Genomic DNA, 17,458 nt, shown 5'->3' on the forward strand with positions numbered 1-17,458 from the left:
AAATTTACTAAGTTCACAATAAATTATAGAGTGATTGCAGACTTGTAAGTTTAAGCCCACAATAACTCGCTTTCCAAAAATAATTATTAAAAAATATTTTAAAATAATATTTATAAATTATTACAAAATAATAAGCCTCACACATGGGCTTAAAACCAAAAAACAAAAGAAAATAAAACATAGTAAAGTTATATTATATTTAAAATAAAATATTAACCTTACATTATTTTAGAAAAAAAAATAATATGTAAGCCTAGTTCAAGGTACCTAAATCTAGATCAAGAAATGTGGCTAACTAATCAAATTCAAGACTTAATGTCAAACCAAGCAAGGCCCAAAAGTGCCCCAACCAAAGAAAAATAGATATAAAAAGCTGCGAACATGGTGCCAATCATTTGGCAGTTGTTCTTGATCAATAAATTACTAAAAAGTAGTCCATATAGATAGGGGTGTGTAATCAAGCGAGCATTGATCAAACTTGATTTGAAAATAATTTCAAGCCTAAATTCAGAACTAAGTTTGAATTTATTCAATTTTGATTTGAGCCAATTTTGAGCTCAAGCCTAAATGAGCTGATCAATTTTATTGCAATTTCAAGCTTATTCAATTCAAGCCTAAATCGAGCTTGGATTAAGTTTGAATTAGGCTTGATTCGATAGTATGTATGCAAATAATTTGTACTACATAAACATAGATATTGCAAATACCTAAACTAATAAGTAACAAAAAAATTGAAAAAATAAATATATAGCTTGACCAATATTTCCTCCTATTGCAATCATAACATGGCTACAAAAATAGCCCTAGAGTAACTAATTAGTATGAGCGTACAGATCTTGATCTAAAGGTTCATATTAGTTATATGTATTATATATTATATATTTTCAAAAATTATATCATTATTTTTTAGCCTTATCAAGCTTAAGCTTGATTAGGCTCATGATCAAGCTCCGCTCAAAATGAATTTCAAGCTTGGCTTAGCTGACAAGCTTCAATCGCTCAATTTCGAGCAAAGTTTCATCAAGCCTTAGCGAGCCGAACTCAAGCCAGTTCGATTATCTTGACAACCCCACATACGGAGGTTGCGCCATTGTAAATTGTTTATTGTGGAAATTATACTAAAAACGCTTTGACGATCAGATAATCTCAGTCCTCAAATGCAACTAAAATATAAGAGTTGTATGAGATGTTATGTTTAGCAAGTAAAATCTTGAAGGCAAATGGCTCACCGCAACGACTGGTGCCCAGAAACTAAGAATTGTCAGTGCATTATGATTATCTGCAAGCATTGCAAAACTGAAGTTAACTCACATAAAGTTTAAAAAAAAGAACTGAGAAAGAAACAACATTCTGGACGGAGATCATAAGGATTAATTAAATTTATATTGGAAGATTATTCATTTGTGATATATCAAACAGATACATATAGTTTAGCCTAAACAAGGTTACCAAAATTTATACAGTGGTGGGCAGGTAAATCATTGCACATTAAGTTGCATACGACTTCCTAGCAGACCTCACTAGCCAAAGCTTAACAAACCAGGAATAAGCAGGTCAAGGTCTACTCAATAGCCATATTGATATGACAGAAAGTTTGACGTGAGGAATATTACAAGGGGATAGTCGTCCAATAAGTACTAAATAATATTATTCACTTGATCTGTGTATTGATTTGCCTAAGACTACCTAGCAGCCCCATTAATCAAAGTTTGACAAACCAGCAATCAGGATTGCATGTCAAGGCCTACTCAATGCCCTGGTCAAATATAACAGGGAAAGGTTGAACTGGAAAAACAATATTTATTTAAATGTCAATCAAGATCTTATGTCATATGCATTTCGTTCTATCTTTCACATAAAAAGAAGGAAAAGAAGAAAAAAAATTAAAGCTAGCATTCTTGTTTGCATTTCATTGTTCTCAAGCAAAGATGCAGGTAACAAGAAGAGGCTGATATATATTGCTTACTCTTAGACACAAAGTCATGCCAGGAATATTGTAAGTCTTTGAAATTGATAATGATTCTAGTTGGTTTTACCAACGGTTTTATCTGCAAGAGAAATATCTGTTAGGACTGAAAAAAAAAAGAGAGAAAAATACATTTTACCCTCCTATCGTTAGGCCTAAATACAATTCACCCCCCAAACTTTCATTTGTGTCACTTTATCTCATTATGATTATATTCAAACTAAAATCATTATTTTTTTCATCATATTTAACTAATCCATAGGTCAAATTTGAAGATACTCAATAAAAACATATTTGTAAAAAATTGAATAAGCTTTCCAAGGCATATTATATATATCAATCGAATTGAATAAGCTTCCATTTGTGTCACTTTACCCTTTTATAAATATATTCAAACTAAAACAGTTAATTTTTTTCATCATATTAAATCAATCCACAGATCGAATTTGAAAATACTCATTAAAAATACATTTGAAGAGAATTAGATAAATTTTCCAACACATCTAAAATAATATCAATCAAATTTCAGATGACAAAATTATATATTTATTTAATATATTTATCATATCTTTGTCATCTAAAATTCGATCGATATTATTTTAAATGCATTAAAAAACTTATTCAATATATACAATTTTATATCTAATGAGTATCTTCAAATTGCATTTTAGTTAGACAATAAGAGGTAAAGCAATACAAATGAAACTATAGAGAGGTAAAATAAATTTAGACTTAACCATATGGGGGTAAAATATAATTTTCCTAAAACTGCATGAGGATACGAGTGTAGTCAGAATAACACTTTCCTGAAGAAAATAGGCAAAGGAAAATTTTGCGGTAAGTACCACAAGCCAAAAAAGCACATATCTGCACAAAACAAAAATTACAATAGTTGATTTTAAGTTGGCAAAAGAAGCAACCTCACTATAAGTTAATATGAAATCCAATCAAATATAAAACATGGATATTGGTCACACATTTCTAGAAATTCTGATAATGCAGATGGGTGTAGGTGTTTATGTCCCGAGAATTCATATGCCTAGATACAATACTAAAGTTCAATAAGTAGGCCAATCTTAACAAACACCCACGTTTAATCCTGTCTTGTGACTTAATTATGGTGTAGGATACTCCAGCAATATTACCCACCGTTGATCTCGTCTTGTTTCTAAATGAGGTGTATGAGCAATTAGAGATAATAAAAAAATCACTCAAACAGATCATATATAGACAAGAAAGATATCTGACGATCTTCTTATGTGAACTGTAGAGAAACCCCCTTCGGAGAGGATCATTGGAGCATGTCCCAAGATTAGAGTAAAAGATTACTGTAATCTAGTAACTGACTAATATAGGGAGAGTAAACCAAAACCCATGAAGATCACCATGCCTTCAATCTCCAGCAATAGTCGACAAATACCTAACCTCATGCAAAGCTAGTACATCAAACTTCTTACTAAACAGGTCAGGGCTGCCAACCATCAAGAAATCATTGTCTGTACGTTCTGAGGAAAAAAAAGAGAGGGGATCTCTGCAAGGTTCACTCACATCGACCAGTAGGCAAGTAGAATTTATAAACCATAAATGATAGTTGAATCTCAGTCAACACAAGAGCCAAATATTGCACTGACTAGACATTTAAGAGTTCAAAATAAAGGAAAAAGTGATTACTATTGTCATATTATACAGGCTACAATCTCACCCAAAGGACAGATAAGCTAAAGTAGAGGTAAAAAAAGCAGTATCATAGATAGACTCAGCGTATTTATAACCAAAGTAGATGAATGATAACTACAAACAAGATGAGGCATTCATGTTTTAAAAAAAAAAGGCAAAGATCTTTACTTAATGTAGCTGGAGGGCCTCTCATACATGCCACGCCCAACATAGTTGTGTTCCTTCACAGAAAAACAACTTCCGATTATGCAAAAAAATCAGGAACAAGAATAACCAGCACAGCAGACGATGAAAAAGTCCAAAAGGATAGTAGAATCAGTGAAGGAAAGAACCTGGCGCATCCACTTGGCAAGGCGCACAAGAGACCAACGATCACATGGGTCAGTAAGGTGGTGACAGAAGGGGATTTGCATCAGGAGGCCAACAAAGATCTGAAAACCAGCATATGCACCAAGTACAAAAACGTATATCTTGAAAACAGCAGAATCTGTCCCATCCTGAAGCGCCTTCCTGAAGCCCAATAAATAAATAAAGTTCTAAAAAGTTACATTAAGACTGTAAGTATAGTAAAAAGTTCCACAAAAAGAGGAAGCTATAAATGCAAAACAACAGAAGAAGCAAATTAAAAATTGTGGAGCTTACACATATAGGTAACAGATGGCTAACGAGGCAACAGAAAACCAACAGAAGCGACAGAATATTCTGGTAATAGCTGACCGACGAGATGTAGAATACGCACCATACATCATCAAAATGTCCAGAACACCTAGCTCAAAGAGTAGTCACCAGAAGAAAGAAATGAAAAGGTAAAAAAGCAAGATTTTAACCATCTATTAACAATTGAAGATAAAATTGATCAACCTGCTAGTATTTCACAACCTCAGAAAGGGAAATGCATTGATAGCCGGAACTTACTTTCGATGAATTTCATAACAACATATGTGGGGCCAAGACTAAGAAGAACTTGAATGGTCTTCATATTCAAATTGCCATCATTGAAAGCAATAATAGTTAATCCCTGGAAGAAAAGAAATAGTAATTCATATACTTTACATCCACATAAAATTGAGGGATAGAAGAAGAAAAGGAAGAAAGAGAAATAGTGCGATAGCAGTCTTGGCTCTAACTAAAGAAGAATTATGGATGAAACAAAAGGTGTCCACTTCTTTCTGTGAACCTACTAAATAGTTCGATTTTGGGATCTATAGTAATTTTGTGTTTGATTAGAGTTAGATTAAGACTTGTAGAGTCTTTTTCATAGCCTAAAATGACAATTTCCGAATGCATAAAACAGCACAAGATCCTATAAGGTTATCAATGAAACTTCCCATCCGTGAAATCATCATTTCGGGAGAAAACAACTGCTTAAATAGTATAATCCAGTATTCTAAAGCTCCAGTTCAATATCCTCAAATATCCAAGACATGGTTTACTACATCCTGTAATAATCTCCCTCTCAGATAGACACACATTATTCAATCATGCTTGTCCACTTCTCTCTGAAGCAGGGGCTGTCAATCCCACTTCAGTATTCCACATTATTTGCAGTGAATACCAGCCCTAGCAATAATTGTCACAGCAAAGGTTGTTTAATAAGCACTCTATAATTTCCTGCCCTACAAAGCGTCCAACATCGTCGACCAGCTCATGAGCAGCAACATTAGCCTTTCAGAGCTCTTTTGGAAGCTTTTTTACCTCTTATAAATTGGCATCTCATGCTCAACAACAAATGCAATGGTCCATCTTGTGGCTAAGATCTACCTAATAGAAAAGTTAGTATCACAATGAGGCAGAGTAAAAGATGAACCCTTAATAGCTTACAAAATAGGTCACAGATTCTATGAGAAGTTAGAAGCAAAGAGGATAATAGGATATCATCACACTTCTGGAGAAATATTCCCATTTCAAGACCCTCTTGTTAGATTATGTTCAGCAGAATCATAAAGATTCTTTCGATCCTAATAATTAATAAGACAAGATTAAGTAACCTAAAAAAACTCATTCTACAAGCTCAAATCACTGCTCCAGCCCTGAAATCACCAAACTATTCAGTCAGCTACAATCACTCAAGTACCTCCAAATCGGAAAATAGTCCTTCCCACAATATCCTGACACAAAATGATTCATTCACTTCATTTACCATCATGAAATTTAAAATAGCTTTCACAACACCTGCAGTCGACACTAATTCTGTCGTAGCAAATGTTCTTCCTACAGTGTAGTAGTAAACATAGCAGGATCAGTCATTAAATATCTGTGAGCATGCAAGCTGATTAAGCAGGATGAGAAACAGACCCAAATGATTTGCCCGTCAATTAAACCAATAAGTCAAGTTGAAGCAAAAGCAGTAGAGATTTCAATATACGAACTACATGTAAACAGAAGATATCATTTCAGCAAATATACCTGGAACATCATAAAAAGGAACATCCATAGACGGTGAAAGCTATGGTAAAGATGAAGAAAGGTTCGGTGCTCCACAAAAGATGTTTTGCCATAATGGTTACTTCCACCAATACACCCTAATCTCTGCACAAGTTACATATAAATATAAAAACCAAGAAGCATAGAAAAAGATCAAACTATGCAACAATAGAAAAATCAACATCTGAAAACAGATAGTAAAAGCAAAATGGAGCAACTGTTAAGGCAAAACTTTCAATTTATCCATACAATACGAGAAAAAGGCTTCATTTGATACAGTTTGCCAACTGACAACTTTCAGGCATATCTCGGATAGAAAATCAAGTGTGGAATTCTAGGAAGAGCGCAAATGCCTACTGCAGATGCTTGGCTTGTGCTTCTAGGCACTTTGCTTGCATGCTAAAGAGGCAACTTGTCAGGATGAACAAATTACTCCACCCATTGTCTTAGTTGAGACTTGAGATAGAAAAGCAGACTAGACGAGAGTTTGTAATCCGACAGTTAGATTCTAAAGTAACTTCTGTCATTTATCAAATAAACCACTTAGACAACAAAGATTAGTGCAAGGAATCGTGTATGTATATATGCTCGTACATAACAAATCCACGCTTCATCAAGTGGTGGTCCCATAATCCTGTATTAACAGTGAGTTTAGTTTACTAATTGTAAAGAGAATTTCTAGTTCAAGTCATATGTAAGGCAAGAGCCCTACACATACATGCCACCCTCAGCATTTCTCTTAAAATTGCCGTCAAACAATGCATGAAGATGTCCGCCAGATGCTACCATAAGTTTGAAACTGTAGGATCCCTTCTACCATGCAAAACCAGGCCAGTAACAGGAACTAAAAGATGTTTCTCTTGGCATTTCTCCAACCAGTAAAAGTTGAACTTCGATGTGCTGCATAGTTCCATTTGCCAAAGTAAATGTTTTCAAACAGCAAGGCAGAAACCACTCAGAAATTCAAATATAAATCAAGCTTTAGAAAGAACAAATCAATATATATTCAATATTGAACATCAAAAATTGCATTGAAGATAAACTAAAAGGAATTAAAGACCCATAAAAATTCACAGACCTTTGCCTGCTTGCTAGGCTTTGAAAAAAATGGATAGCTTAGTCGCCAAGGCCAACCAAGTTGGAAGCAGTTAAGAGACCTGCATTATAAAAAATGAACTATAAGGAAAAGAGGTTAAACAGAGATATATTGGGCTCGGGCATCATCTTGATAATTACCAGAAAAACTCATTAAAATCATCATAGTTTCTCCAGGCAGAATGAGGTGCCCGTCCATTGTCATTGTTGGCAGCTTCCTGCAAAAGTAACTTTTTATCCTTGCGTGGACTTGTATACATCTAAATGTTATAAACTTCGTCTCTCAGAGGGAACAAAATGAGTATGATTAGTGTCTCATTTTAATCTTCTTTGACCTTCAGGAGGAAGCAGCAAATAAAGTTTCTGGATGACATCAAAATTAATTGTAGAATATGAACTTCCTCTTGACCACAGTAGAGCTAGAACCAAGCAAAATTGTCTAATATCCCGTGGCAATGAATGGATAGGGAAAACTTTTGTGAAATCATAAAACAGTTCAAAATAAATCATTAACCCACAACTAGTGTTTGCAAGAAAACCTTGCTGACCTAAAAAGGCGACGTCATCCAACAGCTTGATTAGATTATATAACAATCCACTATAAATTGATTCGGTTAATAATCATTCACCAGCTTAAACAAAGATCAAGAAATCATCTCTTATACTAATCCTTGCACCAGCTTGCACTCATTCCTACTTCCTAGAGAATGAAGTCTTCGCTTACTTTCTCAGCATGCATTTGGCATATTCAAGAGAAGATCATATACCAGCATGAAATAACCAGAACTCAGGGCAAGTTACTATCCTCGCTGTGAGGATGGTCAACGAATGCCTTGTAGTAATGCCAATAAGATATTGCATACTTAGAACCATCTGATGCAACGAGGCTTAATCTAACTTTGTAGTTTGCTCATCTATGAAGCCAAAACATGCAATTCCTAACCAACTTATGCGAAAGCCATGACTACGAAGTATCGAAATACAGTAATTAGACACTAATATACCATCTACAGCAATATCATCGCCCTAATTTTTCATTCACATTTCCACAGAAAAAAAATCAAGAAATTCTAGCAACACAGTCAGCACCACTTGTCGAGTGGGCCAACATAACTCTTAGTTTTTATGGTTTTCGAGTCAGGTATCTCATATATTGGGACAGACTTGCCCGGTTCTGGAACCAGCGAATTATGTCTTTCAATCTCAGTTTAAGGAGCTTGAGTAAGGTCGAACTCAAAAAGCAGTGTCCTCCCTTTAGCTGAAGCCCGAACAGAGTTGATGCGGTAACAAATGTCTAAAAAAGCCGCCACTGCTTCTTGTACTTCCCAAATGCCAAGCATTGATTGACCGGAGTGAAGAGTCAGAAGGATATATTGTCTTTTTTGAAAAACTGGACTATTGATTTGAACTTACAACGCCGGGCTCTGGAAGCCACTGGTGGAGAAAGCTCTTTAAGCTTCCTGTCTTTAGAAGCTCTTTGGCTAATTATATAGATCTAGATAAGATTAATGGCAGAAAAGAATACAAAAGTCGAGCAATTCCTGTCTCAAAAGCCGAAAAGAATACAAAAGGGCAGCGGCAAAGGTGGCATTTGATAACCTGATCAAAGAAGAAATCAAAGAAGAAAAGTTTCTCACAGCTCAAGACAAGCCCCATGCAGTGAAAAAAATTAATTGATCTAGAGTCATCTGTTTGAGACTGGCATCACATGTATAAATGTCAGGGCCATGGAAATAGATAACTTGTTGTACCATGTAAAGTCAAAGCCCTGGAAAAGATTGTTTGGCATTTTGGCTTGTTAATTAGAGTTTACATATTTCACGGCTTTTCCATTTCATGTGATTCAAATTCCAACAATTAATATATCCCATATAAATAAAAAGCACAACATAAGAAACTCAAGTTCTAAAATTCCATGGATTTAAAGATTTGCTGTCCAGTTGACTTCTATAAAGAGGGTCCTCACAAATGGACAAACTTGGTGATATAAAGTTGTTGGTTACGAATAAAAGCCTACACATGGGAGATTTCACATCTCTCTCCTTCTCTCTCTCTTTCTTTATATACTATGTATACTATGTATACTATGTATATAATTTATTAAATAACAATAACTCACAGAAGAATGAGTCTCAGCTTTGTTAACTAATCAAATGATGTTTGTCCCTGAGTATGATAATTTCTTCACCTACTTTGAAGAAGGAATAGTGATTAACTACTAAGACAAGGACTTACCGCTGCTATGACTTCATATAGAGGAGAAATAACTTGATCAAGAAATGAAACTCCACTCTGAGAAACACAGCTATCGGCATGTTTCGGAATCTGCTGGCGTAGTATCTCCTCCAGCTCTCTCGCCATCTGCCCCCCAATAGCAAAGAATCATACTCATACATTATACTGACAAATTCAATTTTCAAAGATGTATACATGCAAAAGCATCATTCAAAGCAACATAACAATATGCTTGCTAACAAAGTCACCTACATAAACCTACCTAAATGAAGATGATAATTACCTGAAGAATGTAATGACATAATCAAAATCGTTAATGCAGTTAGGAAACATTTCTATATGTATAATTGCCATCACCTTGAAAAACACAAAAATGACCATAAAGAATGCCCGCTAAGTGAAAACTAGATAGAAAGAAAGAGCATATAACCAGAACACAATGAAAAGAAGGGCCTAGCAATGGACAACCTCACAAGAATCAGAGTTATATAGCCATAAGGCTTTGCTGCCCTCGTGCTGCAGAAAGATACCGCCTTGTTCATACTGGAAGATGTTGCCCTTGCCTCCAAAAACCATTTTGTACTATATTCCCCAATGCAAACACATCTTTTATTTGAAGGGTTGATCCAAAGGTTTGTGATCACTCTTAAAGCCAATCTAGTAAAACAGGCTCCTATCTATGTAGGATCTCATAAGAGCAAGAAAAAACTAACCTTACTCTCGACAATATCACCTCTCAAGTATTCAGATTTATAGATACTACTCGTGTACTATTCCACAGCATAGCACATAAATTGACACATTCCTTTCTTATGTCTTAAGGTCTAGTGTATTTCAGTTGCAAAAATAAATTCAGAAGTACACCAAGCAAACTTCTCTTTGTGCCTGAGCTCATTTCCTTAAACCTCATTAAACTATATAATATATATAGCCAAATCCAAGTTCAAATGAATCCTTCCAGATAGGTAATTCATGCCATCAGGATTCAGGGTAATCTATATTAAAAGCTAAAACTTGTAGGATTGAGTTGCTAAAAAAATACTGTATGTATATATTCAAACTTTTGAAATTGCTTGAGGTTTTTCCAAAGAATTGACTTACCTTTTGTTCTCACCTTAAAAACTTCATCACTCATCAAAAAATAACCTACAGAATCAGACCTCATCTTGGATAATGTTCAATTAGTACATCCAACTTGACGCAAACAGGTTGAAAGAGATGTTAGACCAAAATAATCTCTTCTATTAGTCTATTGTCAATCGTATCCAAAGATAGACAGTAATACTGATACATAAAAAATGGTATTATTATAAATACTATAAGGTAAGTAGGATCAGAATGATTGACAAATATTACGTGTTCATTATAGTGGTACCACTTGACACACATCAAATTTTGTTCTACCTTCTTGATAAACATAGACCAGGTTTTCTATTAAAAATTAAAATGGTAATATACAAGACAAACATGATTGAGAACATGTAACAACAAAAATGTCAACAGTAATAGCTGGGGGAAAAGCCAAGGAATATATAATGTATCTTGCATACAATTAGGAAAAAAATTAGAAAAACTAATGACAGGTGTACATAACAACAGACAAATATAACTTCACAGATAACAAGCAGAAAATTTATGACTTTATGCAACTTACATGATGAAATATATAGCATAAAGCTTCAGGAAGAAATCGAATATTGGCAGCTTCCCCCCAAATCAGAAAATATAAGCAAAGATACATCAGCTTCTTCTCTTTGCTCAGTGAATCCATACTGCATATGAAACAATGGAATTTCTCAACAAAAAAAAATTCTTATGGGAATAATAGATTCAAATTGGAAAACATGCATTTAGATCACGGAAACAAAGGTATACTTATTCCAAACTGGCCGAAGTGGCAAGTAGTTGCACCACTTTATATAGTTGTCAAGAGACTTCATGAATACAATAAGCACAGCGCCCTCATCGATTTTCTGCAAGGAAATGAATTTGAAGACAGCCTGAATTCATAATATTTGGAAGTTTGAATGGGAAAAAGAAAGTTGCTTTATAGTCAAGAGATAATTGCACAAATATAGAACAAGTTTCTTCGCACGGAACTTGGTTTGGCACAAACACAGTCCAAACCAAATATTTACATGTAACCTGTTTTAGAATCCAATCAATTTAATCAAATTCTGCATGCATGAGAAGACTGCAAAGGAAGCATCAATAATGATAAGTCCTTCAAAAGAAAAAAGTATGAGACAGTAGCTTTAATATTACAACAATTTCGATATAAAAGCCTGGCATTTTGGTACTCTCTTCAAAATAAAAACTTAGGCAGCAGTCATTAGCATCGGGAAAGAAGTGCATACCATGATGGCCTAGAATGTTGCGTACATCAATACCCACTCACATGAGCAGTGAAAGTGAAACATAAAGGCTCTCACATACCACTACAATCACAAACCTATTTTCAAATTCAAACCATGTCCATGAAACTTAAACGGCCTAGTCCTCGAATTCATGGTTTGAGATCTCCCTCAACTTCACCTCTTACATCATTTTAGCATTCAAAGTGCAAACAAAACTTACTGAAGAGAGAGCATAAACATAAACCTATTATATACTCTCATGTGAATTCAATGGGCAAAACAAACAAATAAGAGCACATACCGGTTCACTGCCTAAAACACTTCCAAGTCGAGACTGTTCATTTGCAAGAAGGTGAACTACATGTTCACGTTGGTTACCCACATTATCATTCTGTCAAAGAAGAGAAAAGGTGAGACTGTATTAGGATCTGCTTCCATAAGGGCACAATGCCTTAACATTAAAGGGGCATGCAATAAGAAGATAAAAATTCATACAATGAGCAAGAAGAATATACCCAAAATAAAAGGCAGTCAAGGCATACCAAGCTAGAAGATATTATTGAACTGAAGAAGAAATCGCAGAATAACCACTAATTTTCAGAACTGATTACTGAAGTTCAGATAAAAGGATGTAGAAAACAGTACTGCAGATACCAATTCAACAAATCATCTAAGCAGATGAAGTTACAAAGAATTTAGTAAAAAAGTGACCTGCAAAACTTTATGATTGCCAAATGTAGAGATAGTACAAAATAGTGATCAGGTCATTAGCAAACACTACAACGAACATTTTCCTACTTCTAAGTTCCAATAATAGTTTAATTTAAAATCTAAAAAATTAGATGATGCAAACACAGATAAAATCATTATCTAGAAAAAGGTTTTGAATTGTAATAAAAAAAACTGGGATAATAACATAACTATTGACGACATCATCAGGAATTCTGCATTAAAAATCGCTGCTTCTTTTGGAAGGATAGCAAAAAAAAAGTGAAACTACAAATCCAATACAACTTAAAAGAAGTAGAAAGGGAACTCCAGGAGAATTCTGTTCTAAAACATCAGGTGTTCAAACTTTAAAGGCACCAGGCAGTAACATAGATGTACTTTCTAACCAATTTCATTTTTCTCTAGAGTTCATACCAATATAAAAGACATGAACATGAGATTAAAAGACAACATTATCAAGATAATCAACCTTTAGCCTTGAGTAGAATAAGTGGATTAAATTAAAAAATTTAATGATACAAATGAGCAGCATCCTTGATCACTAAATTTCTCTAGTTCTCCTCACTAATTCTAATTAGCTTTGTTGGCCTTTGAATTGTTTTAGAAGATGAAAAAACTGAGCTACAAACCTGGAAACCAAATACATAATGCAAAAAATCCAGCATATCAGCATTCCTGGTGGTGGGGATAGAAAAGGTACTAGGCAGCTTTGGGAGATCCCTAAAGTACTGCAAGGCTGATACAGCTGCTCTCACCTGAGATTATTGAAGACTTAGGGTGGCAGGAAGTTAATTCATTAAAAAGATGGATTCCTGATAATCGAAATTGGTGATTACCTCTGAGAAAGAACCAATGGCATTCGTTAAAGATGGCGCATCCAATGGAATAATGTTATAAGCTACTGTATCCTCTGTCATTGCTGCATCATTTTCCATAACCCGTTTCATCTAAAAAAGGCCAATAGAACAAATTAATTGCCAGGCCACATAAGGTCAAATGTTTGGCATAAAACAGCCACAAATATTTATATACAAAACTAGCAAGGAAAAGAAATTTCTTTTCAGAAGTTATCTAATACTCTGCGACCAAGTTGTTAACAAATGTCGCAACAATAAAATAACAAGTATCTCATCTAGTTTGGGGGAGGGGATAGGGGCAAACCTCCTCAGAGATCAACTTTTCTGCATCATCAGGGGATAACTCTCTGGTAAGCTCCTCTACTACCGTTCCCAGTACCTTCAAAGTTGCAAATATTTTCTTTCTCTTTACAGTTTTACGTTCCAACCTGTTAACCAGATAAATGATTAAATACTAGTCAAACCAACAAACTGACTTATAAATGCCCTACTGAATCCATGCACTACAGAAATGTGAATATGAGATAATCTATATAAAGAATAGACCTCTATCACATTGAAAGCACAAAAACTAACGAGAATATCAGAAGGAAGATCATCAATCCTAGAGAACCTAATCTAAAAATTTCAGAATATCGTAAGATTAGTGGGTTGCAACGTTGCATCCAGAGGCTCCATAAATCAACTGCAATAGCTGAAAATGCAGTTTCATTTTAAACCACTACACAATACGGTTGGCACCTCAATAGGACCTAATAGGACAGCTTTAGGCAAAAATACTGGTTTCTATATACATGAGCTGTAGAAAAAACAAACAAAAAGATGCTGATAGCAACTTGAAAGTAAAGGTAATAGCATTACGGACGGTCATTGAGAAAAGAACAGATATAGCACCCTGTCAAGCTGTTGCATAGAGTGAATGGAAGATGACTTGCATACTTAATATTGGTCAGAGATAGAACCAAAAGAAGAGAAGCTGAATTGAAATAGAAAAGATTGCTTCAAAATATTTTTCATCAAGAAGCTAGCACCAAGTACCACATACAGGAATCATAAAGTGATAACAAGCAGTAAAGAGAAATAACTTTGTACATCTATATATTAATGCTAATCCAAGTTTGCAAATTGTATCAAGTTCTACATAACGATCTCAAATCTGTCGACCAGCATGGTCTAACTGCTTTATCTATATTCTATCCAACACATGATAAAATATCATGCTAACATAATAGAGTTGCAAAAATACAGTAGTTCACATGTTAGTAGAATACTTGCTTCAATTTTTTACTTAATAAGTGCAATTTGAAACTAGAAAATAAAGTATGTTACAGAACTTAGAATGACACTAGGATAGAAAAGATGTTCAGATTCTTTTCCAATTTATCTCTTTCTAATCATGTATAGAAGTAGATGATGAGTTTACATGATAATGCATAAAGAAGTGATTTTCAGGATATGTAAGTTCCATGATTTATGGGTGCAATAGGTAGATGAATCCAGACTAGTTATGTCAACTAAAAGCTGAAAGAAACAAAACACATACTCTCCAAGATTGGCACTGAAAGCACCAGATTCCCTCAACCTCATTTCATCTTCACGTAACTCATCAACTTTATTCTTTTCCCTATACAACTTGTAAAATTCTTGCAGGCGAGCAATATCCTGGCTGCGATCAATACTTCCACCTTCCCGTTTGGCAAGTTTTTGCTGAAGAATTGTTCAAAGGAAGAAAAAAATAAAATGATAAGAACAATGCTTAAATAATTGTCATCAATCACGAAGAATCTAATTAAAAAGGTTTACAGTCATAATTGGATAGCTCAAAATCCTTAAGACATTTTATCGGAGACCGGATACTCTAGTATTTTATTATATAGTTTTATCCTATATACTGATGGTTACACCATACATTATTAAGGACCATGAGTCAAGAAAATAAAGTTTATAAAAGAGTTGTACCCTTAGTATTGACATTAAACCAGTCTTGAACTGTAGCACCCCTCTGCCTTCGCTATTAGGATCCAAATTTTGGGCCAGTGAGTATGCATGCTCACATACTGCAACATGGAAGTACAACAATAAGCACATAAGATGGAAATTAATAGAAAAGGGGGAAAAAGAACACCAAAGTCAAAGATGTTAGTTTAGCTAATATATAGAGTTGTACACAAGTTAATTCTACTTCTTTTGAACTACGATTGGAAGATCAAACAAAATTGAAAGAAGCTAAAAAGATTCAATATAAGTAGCTAAAATATTTCGCTCACTTTTTCATAAGATGTACAAAGCCTTCCATTTACACTAACAAATATGCCCTGCATTCATTCATGCTAAGATTGAGGTCTGAGCAATTACAGGATAAGACCTAGCAAACCCTACTATTTCTCATCCAGAAACAATTACTTCCAATGGAGCCTACTGAGACATCACAACCATATTTTTTAGGAAATGGAAGTGTATTTTTATCTGCCAAATGAATCAGAAAATAAATAAATGATTCAAATTTCAAAATATTATTTGGTTTAAACTGATCTCCTTTAAGTTTAGAAATTTCATTGTTCAACCTCAGATCATCTCAATTCTGCAGTGATTGACCAGAAATTCTGTTGCATCTTTCTCACTGGTTTTACCAAAATTTATACTAAGCTCTCACTTTCTAAGACTCTGAGCACTCCTGGAGTCTGCAACTCATTACAAAGGCTCGTTAACTACCAAATTACGAAAAGAAAGAAAAGGAAGAACCAGGACTTCTTTTTCTTCTCTGTTTCAACTACAATGTTTTTCACAAAATAAAGCATAAAACAGTAACTTATTATGATCTACATACACAGACCCAAGGAAACAGTAAATAACAAGTGCCGGACAATAAAACAAATAAGGGAATCACGACCAAATTGTAAGATCTGTCTCAAATCTAGCAAATTTATCATTAGTTACCTCCATTAGAAGTCTCGCGAAATAAAGGGAAGGACACAATTAAGTTTTAGGTGAATAAGACATCAGTCATACCAAAAGAACTGACCGTAACTCTACACTAATCTTTTAACAGGCTGTCACGAATAGATTTAACAATAACTAATTCCAAGAGAAAAGATGGACGAACTTACGGATTCTGGAGATACTGGGATCCTCTTTCTGGATCTCATCGGCAGCTCGTAGTATCTCCTCGATGTGCATGTTGTTTCCCAAAGAAGAGGGGACAATGCCGGCAATGCCAGTGTCGGGCTGCCCATGGAGCCCGACGCCCACCCGCTGGCTCCGTAGAGCCGCACGCACTAGCCGCTCCCAATTCACCTCAGCTCTCGACATCCTCTCCGTCAAGAGCAGCGAACTCAAAACCTACTGAGAAACCTGGAATCGAAGTCCAAAACCGCAAACCCTAGCACCAATTCTCAAAAAGGCAAGACGAATAAGCGGAAATAACGGAATCCGAAGCACCAATTCTCCCGATCCAACCTAAGGATCGGACACAGGAGCTAGTCTCGGAAGAAAAATGAGATCGAGACCAATATAGAAACCTTAAGAGGAACACCGAGTTACCTCGAGAACGAGATGCAGTTCGAAGAAACCATCAAAGGAAAAGCAGATCGAGAAGAAATAAAGGAAGCGATCAAGGTGACGAGGTGATCCAGAGAAAGGAACGAGAATTAGATTGAGACAAAAGGAAATGCGAAGTGTTTCCCGCTCGCTGTCGGTTTCCTTCGAGCCGTAGCCGATGGATTTGGAAAGGGGATACGGGGAAAGGGAAGGGGAGGAAGAAATGAATTGGACTACGCTTAGGTTGGGCCGGGCTTTGTTAGGGATATCTAAAATGTTAGGGTAAAAGAGGAAAGATAGGTAAAGTATAAAATGTTTGGGATATCTGGGCCTTTTATAAAGCCTCGGGATTCAGCGGTTGCGGAATCTTGAAGCGTAGTCTGGGTTTTCGCGTCAGATGCGCGGTCCCTATGAAAGCGGACCGGCGCACCCATAATCGTGTTCTGACACAAAAATGTTAATATTTTCCTCCGAAATAATGAGAACTGTGAACCAGCCAATAGGAACAGAGAAATTTTAACAATATAAAAGGTGGCAGATCAATAATGGGGTACATGTTTAAGCACAGGGAATATGTGAGC

General features: G+C 35.2%; 1 protein-coding gene across 2 annotated transcripts in view; it reads right to left on the minus strand.

Moving 5' to 3' along the window:
• LOC140793498 (callose synthase 9) overlaps positions 1-17,118 on the minus strand; it is a 38,570-nt gene extending 21,452 nt beyond the window's left edge. The window contains exons 1-21 of one of the 2 annotated variants that reach the window (XM_073145004.1): positions 16,881-17,118; positions 16,448-16,691; positions 15,300-15,397; positions 14,884-15,047; positions 13,645-13,768; positions 13,320-13,430; positions 13,113-13,238; positions 12,056-12,145; positions 11,273-11,370; positions 11,052-11,169; positions 9,398-9,523; positions 7,304-7,380; positions 7,146-7,224; positions 6,050-6,172; positions 4,559-4,661; positions 4,286-4,409; positions 3,976-4,153; positions 3,812-3,864; positions 2,773-2,833; positions 1,967-2,048; positions 1,230-1,279 (exon numbers count right to left, since the gene is read on the minus strand). In XM_073145004.1, coding sequence (XP_073001105.1) covers positions 1,230-1,279; positions 1,967-2,048; positions 2,773-2,833; positions 3,812-3,864; positions 3,976-4,153; positions 4,286-4,409; positions 4,559-4,661; positions 6,050-6,172; positions 7,146-7,224; positions 7,304-7,380; positions 9,398-9,523; positions 11,052-11,169; positions 11,273-11,370; positions 12,056-12,145; positions 13,113-13,238; positions 13,320-13,430; positions 13,645-13,768; positions 14,884-15,047; positions 15,300-15,397; positions 16,448-16,649 — 2,187 coding nt within the window. In that variant the 5' untranslated portion in view covers positions 16,650-16,691; positions 16,881-17,118. Of the gene's footprint in view, positions 1-1,229; positions 1,280-1,966; positions 2,049-2,772; positions 2,834-3,811; positions 3,865-3,975; positions 4,154-4,285; positions 4,410-4,558; positions 4,662-6,049; positions 6,173-7,145; positions 7,225-7,303; positions 7,381-9,397; positions 9,524-11,051; positions 11,170-11,272; positions 11,371-12,055; positions 12,146-13,112; positions 13,239-13,319; positions 13,431-13,644; positions 13,769-14,883; positions 15,048-15,299; positions 15,398-16,447; positions 16,720-16,880 lie in introns of both variants that reach the window. The other variant, XM_073145003.1, reaches the window with a different exon arrangement.
• Positions 17,119-17,458: the final 340 nt, after the last annotated feature.

Source organism: Typha latifolia, chromosome 8, assembly GCF_019914945.1.
Source record: "Typha latifolia isolate L0001 chromosome 8, TyphaL0001v2, whole genome shotgun sequence".
Taxonomy (NCBI): domain Eukaryota; kingdom Viridiplantae; phylum Streptophyta; class Magnoliopsida; order Poales; family Typhaceae; genus Typha; species Typha latifolia.